The 13,259-nt window shown below is 28.7% G+C and overlaps 3 protein-coding genes across 3 annotated transcripts; 2 read left to right on the top strand and 1 right to left on the bottom strand.

The window, feature by feature from the left end:
* The first annotated feature begins 1,010 nt into the window (after positions 1–1,010).
* Positions 1,011–4,415, top strand: LOC130896888 (WD repeat domain phosphoinositide-interacting protein 4-like). Its single transcript, XM_057805255.1, has 8 exons — positions 1,011–1,225; positions 1,284–1,358; positions 1,411–1,603; positions 1,822–2,002; positions 2,060–2,268; positions 2,498–2,599; positions 3,779–3,894; positions 4,148–4,415. Exons 1-8 carry the CDS (start codon positions 1,177–1,179, stop codon positions 4,264–4,266), a joined length of 1,044 nt encoding a protein of 347 aa, XP_057661238.1. The 5' UTR covers positions 1,011–1,176; the 3' UTR covers positions 4,267–4,415.
* Positions 4,416–5,516: 1,101 nt separating this feature from the next.
* Positions 5,517–6,390, bottom strand: LOC130896893 (small integral membrane protein 20). The gene is made up of 3 exons (XM_057805261.1): positions 6,089–6,390; positions 5,971–6,027; positions 5,517–5,812 (listed from the first exon to the last, which is right to left on the bottom strand). The coding sequence occupies exons 1-3, from the start codon at positions 6,201–6,203 to the stop codon at positions 5,763–5,765; spliced, it is 222 nt and encodes a 73-aa protein (XP_057661244.1). The 5' UTR covers positions 6,204–6,390; the 3' UTR covers positions 5,517–5,762.
* Positions 6,391–6,675: 285 nt separating this feature from the next.
* LOC130896887 (probable dolichyl pyrophosphate Glc1Man9GlcNAc2 alpha-1,3-glucosyltransferase) lies at positions 6,676–12,303 on the top strand. Its single transcript, XM_057805254.1, has 7 exons — positions 6,676–6,835; positions 6,889–7,161; positions 8,530–8,686; positions 8,743–8,979; positions 9,053–9,158; positions 10,039–10,315; positions 11,850–12,303. Exons 1-7 carry the CDS (start codon positions 6,777–6,779, stop codon positions 12,283–12,285), a joined length of 1,545 nt encoding a protein of 514 aa, XP_057661237.1. The 5' UTR covers positions 6,676–6,776; the 3' UTR covers positions 12,286–12,303.
* The last annotated feature ends 956 nt before the right edge of the window (positions 12,304–13,259 follow it).

Here is a 13,259-nt window from a genome sequence, read left to right as displayed (position 1 = left end):
ATGTCAAATTTCTGACAGGCGCTGTTGTCAGCTTTTCATTCCTATTCAGAAAAATAATTATCCTATTTATTCAACCAATAATCAAAACGATATATGTAAAGAAATGGATTAGTACATTTGTAAATTACAGTTTTAGTAATAATCTTTATTTTTTTCCTTTAACTGTAAATTTTAGTTGATCAACACGCCGTACAAAAATATAGAACGTGGCTCTTGTCATTTGTCATTAATCACAAAGTCCTAAACGAAAATTGCAAATTAGATACCAAAGCCTAATTAATTTAAACATAATAATAGTTTTTATACAACATTGTACAACATTCTTAAAATTCTTCTTCGTCTTATAAAATATATATTAGCTTTATTCGCTGGTCAAATTCCGAATCAGTTTAGGGACCGATCGCATGCACACTTCCAAAATTGTCGTTCGCGGGGGTGTGAGTCATCGACCCGCCAACGACAATTTGAAAGTGCGCATACGATCGGTCCCTAAACTGATTCCGAATTTGACCCGCGAATAAAGTTAATATTACATCAATCGTGAAAGATAGATCATTCAGAAACATACAAATAATTATTATATAGTGTAGTTTTTTTATTAAAAAAATTTGTGCAGATGCTTTTATCGTTTAGTATATTGAATGACTATTTCAAAAAAGTATTTAAAAAAATTTAATGACGACAAAGCGGCAACCAATTTTCAAATTAAATTTATTTAAGAATCAGAAATTGAAAAAAAAATTGGAAAATATATTTTACGTTTATCCGAAAACTTTGTAAGTTTGTTAACTTTAATATATTTGCAATCGGTTAAAGTTTATGTGGATAACAATCTATATGTTTTCAATTTTTCCACTTAAACAAATAGAGAAATATGTTTGCTTTGGGAAATGAAGGCTTTTCTCACATTTTTCCAAATATTTTTTGTTACAAATTAATATTTAAAAAAAAATCTGACTACCCGCCTATGGCGGACATTTGAATTGTCTATCGCTATCCTCTCATTGATTCTCTCACTCTAATTGCTTCTTACCATAATATTTTCTTTGTCCTAAAATGTTAAAATCAAAACAATTTTTTGACATTTACTAGTGGTTACATTTCATACAATACCCATTACCCATCGATATTTATGTATATTTATTGTTTAGTGCGTTTTAGTTATTTATTTCAAACATGAGTGATGACAGAAAGATATTGAGTGTAAAATTCAATCAAGATCATGGTAACAAGTTAATTTAGCAAATTCATTAAATTTTTATGTATTTTTTGAATCTTTTTAGAATGCTTCACGTGTTCTATGGAAAGTGGAGTTAGAATTTATAATGTAGAACCTTTGGTAGAAAAAGCACATTTCGGTAATTATTTCTTTTTCAAAAATCTTCATATTCTACTATTCTATTTTTTTAGATATTGAGACGGTGGGAAGTATTTCTCAGTGTGAAATGTTGTTTCGGACAAATATTCTAGCTATGGTCGCTGGAGGATTGCGTCCAAAATTTTTTGACAATGATCTTAGAATATATGACGATGTTAAGAAAAAATTTGTGCTGGATATTTACTTCCCTTCAGCAATAAAAGCTGTACGGATGACGAATAACAGGTAAGTCCATCACTGTTATAAACTTATGAATAATGTAATTTTAAACCATTTTAATTTTTGAGGTAGATTTTTAGATCCCATAATATATATTCATTATTTGCAAAAATAATCTTTTTTTAAATATCTTAATAAAATCCACGTTTTTAATTGAAAATATAATCATTAAATTATATTTTTTGTAAATAAAACCTAATTTACTTGATTGGTATTTTTTTTAGAATTGTAGTTGCTTGTTTAACACAAATACACGTGTTTTCATTTCCTACTCCAACAGAACGATTATTCACATTAGAAACAAGAGAAAACTTGAGAGGTTTGTGTGAAATTACTCCATTAATATCGGGTGAACAACAGATACTAGTATTTCCAGGACACAAAATAGGAAGTGTCCAGTTAGTTGTGAGTAAAAATAGAATCCTGTTACACCTGTTTTCATAATATTTTATGTACTTTCAGGATTTGTCTTGTAATGAAATTGGAGTATCTAGTGCTCCAGTATGGATTCAAGCTCATAAAAGCGAAATTGGCTGTTTAGCTCTAAATCAACAAGGGACTCTATTAGCAACGGCTTCTCAACAAGGCACCCTCATAAGAGTATGGGATACTATATCTAAACATTTATTGGTTGAACTTAGACGTGGATCTGACCCTGCTACAATTCAATGGTGAGGTTAATTTATTATAATGTACTCATATAAATATTGGAAAAGTTTATATACAAGGTGCTCCAGAATTATATACATTTATTTTTAAAGTTCATAGTAAATAAACAAATAAGGGTTTTAAAAAACAGAATTAAGCCAGAGTTAAAATTTAAACCACTGTTAACCTTACAGTGCAAGTGGCTATAAAGTAATTTGTTTCTAAATTCTAAAAAAATATTATTTGTTTCAGTATAAACTTTAGTAGAGACTCTGAGTATCTGTGTTGCTCGAGTGATAAAGGTACAGTGCATATATTTGCTGTCAAGAAAACTACTTTGAATAGAAGGATGAGGTAAGTTACATCATTTCAAATATGTGTCTTCATATTGGTTGCTATTTTCTTGTCAAATATTAGATTGAATTTTCTAAATCTGTTGCTTATTGTTACATTCTCTACTAGCAGATTTTTAGATCAGGATGTACCACTTGAGCAACTGGTCATTTGTTGGATTAATCTTCAACAGGATGATAAATAAAATAAATTAATAAAAATTTTTATTAAAAAGGAAAACTAGTTGATGTAAAAAGTGACAATTATCTCAGTTTTCATAATGATTTGGTGTTGAGTTGAGAAAAAAAATAAGTTTCTTCTATAACTTTGAGGTTGGGTATGTGAAAAATGCTCCAATAAAAGTTATGTACTTTTTTGGAACTATTAGCTTACCTTTCATTTTTTTGCATAGAAATGATCGTTTTCCCCCCATAACTCTGAGGTAGCAAAAATTAGCTAATTTATTCAAAAAGTCACCTGCTGAATGTTTATTACTGTTTATACTGCAGAGGGATGGGGTGGAAACCGATACACCTTTTAAAGTTTTGTTGGATTTTATACGTAAGGGTTTAAATATAGAGAATTTTGTCTTCTTTCAAGTTTTGTTGAAATAATTCAGTATTTGAAATGAATAATTAAAGAAATAGATAAGAAAACAGAAAAAAACTTACATTTTGTAAAGAATTGCAATTTTAACGATTTGTTTTGCTTGATTATAATTTTATTTGAAAATTGGTATTTTTCTAAAAATAATGAAATGTAGAGTGGAATACAAAACTTTCTGGGTTTTGAATAAAAAGTATTTGGTAGAAAAAAAAAAATTTCTTGAAAAAAATTTGAGTTTTTGGGATATAAAAAGCTACAATTATGTTGATTTTCATGATGATTTGATGTTTTTTTGGTGAAGATGATAAAAACAAGTTCTTCGCCTTTTCTTCTATAATTTTGAGATTAGGATGATAACTTACAAAGTTACAAAGCTCCCGCAATAGTAACTATTCACATAACATTATATAAGATAAGATTTATCAGTTTTCTAGCACTAACAGTGCAATAAAAGAGGTTTTTTCATTTATCACACTATTTGTGTTATTTATTTTTTTGTATGCTTTTTTGATTTGGCAGAATTTGGTACCATTCTGTTATTTAAAGTTTCCTAAAACTAGTGCCAGCGATGTTGAAATTGTGTCATTTTTACAGTTTAGCTAGTGGTATATTAGGAAAATATGGAGAATCACAATGGGCTTTGACTAATTTTACAGTTCCACCAGAATCTGCATGTATCTGTGCATTTGGTCCTGGTAATACAATATACGGTAAGTTTTGATATTTTAGTTTAATCAAATACAATGTACCGGGTGGGCAACTAAGAACGGTAGTCAGCCATATCTCACAACGGATTATATTACAGCCCTAAGAAACACGTGGGAGTTATTTTCAGAATTTTAGGTCTAACACTACAGAGTATATGAAAATATAAAATTGAAAAAGCAAAATTTTTTAGAATTTACCCAATTAAGTGGCATTTTTATATTATATGTAAATATTTCCATTTTTTTTTTGTTTCAGCAATTTGTCTAGATGGAACTTTTCACAAATATAAATTCACCGATGAAGGCAATTGTAGCCGGGAAGCTTTTGATATTTTTCTAGATGTAGGCGACGATGACGAAGAAGATTTTATGTAACGATTTTTTTTTGTAAATAGTGTAAAATATTGTGGTTAAGAATAATATCAGTGATATTAGTTTGCAGGATAATTAGCAGTCGATGGTGCTGTGTAATACAAATTATTTTTATAATAAATGTAATAAATTTTAAATAAAATATAAAATAATTTGACTACTAAACTAAATATGAAGCCTATGGCAAGTTTCTTTTAAATTCAAATAGAACGGCCATGCAAAAAATTATATCTGCTGGAATATGCGCAATCGAAATTATTAAAAATATAAACAAAAATACTACTCCCTAATAACTAATTCAGTAGTAAAAACATTGATTATATAGTTAACTACATAGATAAATATATATACAGGGTGTACCATAATAAGCTAAGTTGACTTAAAATTCAATCCTGTAGAGCTAGTTTTACCTATTGATAAAAGTAAAATAACTCTATTGACGTACCTTGTATAGGATCTATTTCATGGAACAAGTTCACAGACACTTTTCCAACAAGTTATAAGTTTTTCAGTGAACACGCGTTTCATATAAAGGAATTTGAGTAAGATCACATTTTGACTTTGTAATATTCCAATTTTTTTTGTTGATATGCATTGGCTTAGGTTCGACTCTGCTTAAATTAAACACTTTAAATTCTAAACTCCTACTTATCCCTATTAATTACCCAAAATTACAACAGTCAAACAGATGCAAATATAGTTCATTCCATATCACCTTTTATGAAACATTTACATTTAAACACTTCCTGTTAATATTCTTAGCAACAATAATGTGATTTTTACTTGAGCTACCTGGTGATGAGATGAGTTGGCTGCAGGGCTCATTCTCGGAGGCGTTGGTACTAAGTACCAACGGTGGCGTCTCAAGACTTAGTAAGTTTACTGTGAAGGAGTAGGTGGCACTCTTTAAGCCTGGTTAAGGCAAGCACCTAGGGGTTTGGGCTCTAAACAAATCCACCAGTCCTCCAGGTTCGGGGGTTGAACGTAGGGCTAACAACCCACCTCGTAAAAACCCAATTGATACAAATTCTCAACAAAAGAAAGTATGATATTGCTTATTCTAATTTTATCAAGTGAGTTAGAATGAGAAACGTTAAGAAAACTGCAGTGTACTCGTCCTTTTAAAAATAAATTAAAAGTATAGAGTGTCATGAAGAAGGTTTTCTATGATAAAGTCAAGATTCTAGTCCAATAATAACTCTTACGTTTGACTAAGTTGAAAGGATTCTAACTGGGCGCAGGATGAAAAATACTTTGTGGTTATACCTTAAAACTTGAATATACTTATATATTTTTTCTTTCAGTTGGTTCTCATTACATAATATTCAAAAAATACAGATTCACCCATGATGGACAAGATTCATTATAGTGAACACCCATTGTAATCACTGTTTTGTAAATGTCCAAATATAGTATATAAAACCAGAATTGCTTAAAAATAAATATATATTATTTTTAATAATACAACTAGACTATATACAATCAAAAAGCACTATTTATTATTGACTAGATTTTTTTCTGTCAAATGGATCACTCCACACTTTCATATCTGTAACAAAAAATTGCTTTTTCAATATGTGAAGAAATAAGTTGAACTACAATAACGAATAGGTGAGAAGATTATTTTAATCCACTTATAATTTTTGCAACTATGAAATATACAACATTTATATTCAAATTGAGTTTGAATAACTTAAAATTACTTACTACCCGGTTGAATGTCTTCTTGTCGTATTCCCTGCCTTGCATTCTCTTGGATTTTTTCTGAAATGAAGAATGTCGCAGATTAAACATTTATTTTATTCATATACTTAGCTAACTCAACTATATTTATCAGGATTGGTCATGGGATCAATTATAATTGGATATATTGCTAGACCTATAGTTCCTACAAGACCACTAATTAAAGCTACATATCGCCATCCTACTAAAAGTGCCATTATTTATTTAAATATTGTATAAATTAAAATTATTTTAGTTTATAGGAATTAAATGAGGTTATGTGTCGAATAGATGACATCTGCTCTTTTTGGGTTTTTGGACTCTACTCCAGTGAATAAGTTATCCAAGTTTTAGATCAACAATTATTTTTTATGATATAACGGAAAGTTATATTATTAATAGTTATGAAAATAACTTTAACAGGTGCGCTTTTTTACTTAGGGTGCATTTCACTAAGCACTCACGACAATCACGTTCATGACCACGATCTTTCCCGTTCCATTTAGTCGAGAGCGTTATTATTTTAAACCCAAGTAGATGGTTTGCGAAGCGTTTAAAGCATTGAGATATTTGGTGATACGTCACCAGAATGCTTTAAAAGTACTTATAATATCCTATACCGCATTAAATAATAAGATAAATTCTGGTTGAAATCTGCGTTGCTTGAGCTTTGAATACGCTTAGTGGAATGCATTCATAGTTCTATGGTTGAAATATATTCTTCTTAACCTCCAAATCCCAATTTTGAATAAATAAAAAAAATTTAAACCGAATGAAAATCATATAGCATTATGATTTTTACGACAACGCTATTAACATCTTGCTTAAAACTACTATTAATTCCAGCTTAGTAAGTTATTATTATTCCTTATCCTATTTAAATTCAATATCCTCATTATTTAGTAGGTCTACAGATTTTGAGGTTCACAGGAACTGGCTGGCCATAACTTTTAGTTTACCAGTTAAAAAATGGTACTTTGAAGATACTTCGCAATGGACATTAGACTATCCACCACTTTTTGCTTGGTTTGAATACGTGTTATCATATGTTGCATACCTATTCGATCCTAAAATGTTGAATGTTAATCATATAAATTATTCTTCCGAGAAAACTGTCTTATTCCAAAGATTATCGGTCATTTTCACAGATTTGGTTTATACTTTAGGTGTTCACATGTAAGTAAATATTATTAATATTAATTTTTATTTAGTTAGAAAATTGTAGTTGTTTATCTACATCTTACAAGTAGTAATGAGTTCTACAAAATATACGGGACAAACTACATTTTTAGACTTTTAATTAGAATAAAATACAGTTTTATTATTACCAGGAAAGAGATTAATCAAGTAAGTGGTATCTATATAGATTTTTAGCATCTGTACTTATTAATTTTTGAATCATGTGTATTGTAATGTTTTTCTTATTTATTTTAAGTAATCCTAAGGGATGGGTGAATTGATACAAACTTTCTCTTACTTAATTTATTTACATACTTACTCTAGACACTATTTAAAATAACTACTCATTATTCATAATAATTAACTGTTCATTATTTATATAATTGATTTAAATTCACCATTTACTATTTACTGTTTCAATCTGTTCACTATAACATTCAACTATATACTGATTACTTGCTACTTAACAGGCAAGTATTTATACCAAAAAGAATTTCTATAATTCTAGAAAGTGAACAAATAAATAAATAAATAAAAAAGTGTTTCATAGATATTGGTTCAAAAAAATATTAACAAATCGTCGCAGTATATAAAAACTTGTAAAAAAACAAGATCAAACATTTTCAAGAACAGCGCATTCGCCATATTTTAGACTTCCATCAGAAGCGAACAGGGCTTCAAAGTTCATGTCGTGGACGAGTTCGTAACAGTATAATTCTTTGCATATCCATATTCAAATACTGGCTTTATGTAGTAAAAACTTCATTAATCTGAAACACATGCCCCAATAAAATTAACACCTAATTTGTTTTTTTATTTCTAATGTGTGAATATGTTTTATTTTTGTATAAATCTACTGAAATGCTATATTTTAATATCATTTTATCTAAGTGCGCACTCTAACTCTAAGAATTAAGACTTTAAAATCTATAACTTTGATTGGTGAAAATGTGTAAGTGGCACAATCATTGATTTCTGGAGCATTAAGAAGGTTCCAATGGACAAAAAGAAATCATATAAAAAACAGGTAAGACTGTGGGCGTAAAGTCATCTATAAGCTACATAAAATTAATTCTAGAATTTACATGACCATCTCTTAGAATCATTGAAATATGGACCAATACCAGAAATGAGATTCCAAGTATGCCTAGAAGCTGTTGAGATTTAATTGATGACAGAGGAGAGAATATGTGCTATTGAAATAGGCTTTTTCATTGTTTTTTGGATTATTTTCCAAACTCCCTTTTTAACACATCTTTCTTCCATACAATAATGATTGAAATTAAAAGCTACTCCAATTTCATATTTGTGAAGTTTCAATATCACTTCCTCGTAATATTTTTAAGATTAATATAATTATTTTAGGTGCTGTTCTTCTTTAAAAAAAGGTTGGGGTAAAGAAGTAGTACTACCAATACTTCTTATTACAAATTGTGGTCTTTTAATGGTAGATCACATACATTTTCAATACAACGGAATCATGTATGGTATATTACTTATATCTATTGCTTATATGTTTCAGGTAATATAAATTAAAAATATTAATTTATCTTCAATTGAAATCTTTGTTTTTTTTAGGAAAAATATCTTCAATCAGCTTTTTGGTTTAGTTTATTGTTAAATATGAAGCATATTTATTTATATGTCGCTCCTGCTTATTTTATTTATTTACTAAGGAACTATTGTTTGAAAGGACCCTTTATCCTTCATAATATATTAACAAAAACTACAATGAAACATTTTACGTTGTTAGGATCTGTGGTAATGGGCGTATTTCTTATCACATATTTTCCATTTTATGACCAACTTCCACAGGTAATATCTAGTTTTTACAATTTGTTGATGTCAAATATTTCGAGGTATTTACAAAAAAAAAATAATTTTTTAGATTTTGTCTAGATTATTTCCTTTTAAAAGAGGTCTTTGCCATGCTTATTGGGCACCTAATTTCTGGGCAATTTACAACACTGTGGATAAAATTGGATTTTTCTTAGGTGAGTAATGATAGTTTTCATAAAAGTATTTATCCCAATTTTTTCAAAATAATTTTTATCGATAGGATTTAATGTAATGGATACTGAGAGAGGGGTTTGAGTAGTTTAAATAGTTCTTATCGTAATGGATTTCCAATAATTCATTTCATTTGATCAAATAAGTATGTTTTAATTCATACCACTATTTTAGAAAATAGAGAGAGATTTAAATATATATATATATATATATATATATATATATATATATATATATATATATATATATATATATATATATATATATATATATATATATATATATATATATATATATATATATATATATATATATATATATATATATATATATATATATATATATATATATATATATATATATATATATACAATAAGGAGTTGGAAACAAAATTTAAATTGAATGGGTATAGCATTAAATACGCATATAGTCGTGCTGTTAAATTTGCTGGGGTTGAAGGAGGTCCAGTCCAGGAGGTCTGAGCATGCTTATTATATATTGAAGATGTTGAAGAGGCAAAGTAAATAACAAATCTTTGCCTCGGCGCTTGAAGTTGTAAAAATTGGCCATTCCACCGTTCTGAAGACTACTTTTATCCAATTATGTCACATGGGATCTTTATGCCATTTGTACTTGAAAGAAACTGTCTCCAATCAACACATAGCTGTAGCACAATCGAATTTTCTAGCAATGGTTAATTTAATAGAAAGTTTGACTAAAAATTTGAAACTGTTTCAAGTAATTCTTGATAGATAAATAAACTGCATATCCTATTCTATTCCGTTTTTTAATCATTTATATAACTATGACATAAACGAATATATTTCAACATATACTCACCTTTTGTATACATTATTTTTGCAGTTTCTAGATTTACCAATGAGATACTAACAACAGATACAGCTTCGATGACAGGAGGACTTGTGCAAGAATTTTCACATTCATTATTGCCCAACATCACGCCCACCATCACAATGATACTAACCGTTTTATTTATGTTACTGCCAATGATTAAATTGTTTTTACTAGATAAACATCCGACACATTTTTTAAGATGTATGGTGATATGTGCAATGACATCTTTTGTATTTGGATGGCATGTACACGAAAAGGCTATATTGATGGTGATAATACCATTAAGGTGAGTTATGAGAAATTGTGGAAAATTAGGTTACAGATTTCTTCTTTGCATCATAATTAAATGATCCTTCTATTCAGGTTAAGCTGACTGGTATTATTTGCAATTTTCTTTTTCCCGTAGTACATTTTTTTCAATAATTACATCTATGGAAATAATAAATGAAGTCAGTCTCTTCTTGTTGTAGCATTTCTGTTGTTTCAAATTTTTCTGATTCCCAGTTGTTAAATATTACAATGTCTTCGTATATTGTTTTGTTTTTGACATATCTTGGGACTTTTTTTAAGTCTATTTAGGCAAAAAAGATCTTTTCTTTTGTTATTTGTTTTATAGGAAATATTGATTTTGTGCACTAGTTCCGTTTCTAAATATACTTTATGCCTCATGGAATGTATTCTTGAAATACCAATTCAATGTTATGTCTATACATATTTTATTTCCTCTAGTCTTTTATATAGATACAATTTATGAATGTTTCCATTTTGAGATGTTTCCTCTTATTTTTTATTCTTTTAAAAATATGTAACATCAATTTTCTCCTTCCCCTTCTTTATTTTTTATAATCTTGTCCTGGTGATTGGAGGAAAATTCAAGCTTTCACATTTGATTTTTATTCATATTTATGCTAGGAAGATTAACCATGTTATACCAGGACTTATTCAAAATAGCTTTTACCATTCACCATTTTTTAGTTTTTGTATTGCTTCTTCTATTTTTGCCATTCCTATATATCTTCTTCTGTTAGTTGTTTTTTTTTGTCATCTATTTTTTCATTTAGTACACTTGAAACCATATTTTGGTTTGTCTTTATTCCAAAATTGTTTTTATTTACTAAAAGTAATTGAATCACTTATTAAAAAAAGTTGTATGGACTACACAGGTAGCCCTTTGGAACTGCAAATTTTTTTCAAATACCCTATTATTTTCCTATATTATATTTTTAAATAGAACAAACATTGACCACCACTGTAGTTGACTAAAAACTTTTCTAAAGTTATCGGGAACAATATTATCAATTTTTATTTAATTGAAGTTTTAAGTACATAAGTAAACAATATTCAAAATGCATGTATTTACTTTTGATTTTTATTTTTTTCATTTTTTTCAAAATAGTTTTAAGTGTTTCACCATATATATATATCTAGTCTAGAAAATATCTAGTTTTCAGCCAACAAATAAAAAGAAATTGTCTCAATAACAATCAAATCATAATATAAACAGCTTATAAAAATACATAATTTAAATGGGAAATATAAAGGCGCGTTCGTTGAACTCTAGATTCGATTAAAATAATGAAACAGGCCCGACATCATGGTCTATGTCGGTAAGCGAGTTCGTAACAATATTATAAACAAACCAAAACAACATTTTGCAATAGTGAAAATATTCAAAAATGTGAAGAGGCAACTTGAAACTTCGAGACGAAGAAAAACCAACTTTTTTCTTATACGGTGTTTAATTCGATGTCTATTAAGACAAAATTGATCAGACATTTCTCTTAATTGTTTTGAAACTAATGTTATAATTTTTTTTTCAGCATTCTTTCCATCTTGAATCCTACAGATGCCAAGATATTTCTAATATTATCAACAGTAGGTCACTATTCTCTATTTCCCCTGCTATTTCCTCCTTCCTTGTTGCTTATCAAAGTACTTCTACTCCTTCTTTTCACCTTGTACTCCTTCCATAGTATACCGAAATTGTACGTCACAATACCTTCGATAAAATGCAAATTAGCTTTTCTTAACTTATGGGAAATTTGTTATCTATTAGGATTAGTTCTTGTATTTCTATACGAAAATGTAATACACTTTTTATTAGGTTTGAATAGCAAATATCCGTTTCTACCTTTGATGATTACTTCTGTTTATTGTGCTATAGGAGTTATGTATTGTTGGATTTATTACTACATTCACTTTTTAAAATGTGATGAAGAACAAAATGCTGTGAATAGATTTAAGAAACAAGATTAATTAAATTTTCATGTTGCATTTGTTATTTTAATTTTTTGAGACTGAAACTGATATTTTAACTCAGGAATTTAAAGACTAGTTCTGAATGTGGGACGATTATTTAACTTAAAAAATATGAAAAATGAAAATACGACAAATTTTTTTATAAATTTCAATTCAATTATTTTCACTGTCCTGTTCGGAATCAAGACAAGCTAAAGGCTCCACATGTTGCTTGTAGCTATTGTAAAAGGTGTTTGGAAGGTGAGCAATTTTTAATTTATCGTTAAATCGAATCTTATAAACAAATTAATTTTTATTTCTTTATTTTAGGTAGGTATCGAGGTGAGAAAAGGTATGTGAAATTTGCAAAACTGAAAGACCACATCCAAAACTGCTACTTTTGTATTGTAAATCCATATAAAAAATCTTGAATCTTTTTCTGCTCCAATTACACATGACCTGACACGACCAGTAATTCAGCCACCGAAAAAGTAACTCATCTCATAGTCCTAATTCTTATTTTTACCTATACCGGAACCACCAAAACACCATATTATAACTGCAGAAGATTTTAACGACTTGATAGGAGAAATGATTTGCCGAAAAATAAAATAAATGAAAATAAACTGATTTATTACCCGTAGACACTTGAGGGGTGAGAAAAAGAACCACGGAGAATAGGAGCTGGACCCAGGAAGCACTCGAGGCAGCTCTACAACAAATAGTCGAAGGGAAATCAGTCAAAAGCGTCTCCATATTGTATAAAATACCACGAACAGCACTTCGTGACAGACTAAAAAGTCAAAATACATCAAATCCTCGGATGGGCAGACCATCGGCATTCAGCGAGGAAGAGGAAACAGTATTTACAAAACACATTATTGAACTAGCGAAAACATTTTATGGAATTACTATTACAGACTTGAGAAAAATTGCATACGATGTAGCTGAAGATTTAAAAATAAAGCACAACTTTAATCGAAAGACTAAAG

This window comes from Diorhabda carinulata, chromosome 7 (genome assembly GCF_026250575.1).
Source record: "Diorhabda carinulata isolate Delta chromosome 7, icDioCari1.1, whole genome shotgun sequence".
NCBI classification, from domain to species: Eukaryota; Metazoa; Arthropoda; class Insecta; order Coleoptera; family Chrysomelidae; genus Diorhabda; species Diorhabda carinulata.
This window is presented reverse-complemented; position numbering and strand designations above follow the sequence as displayed.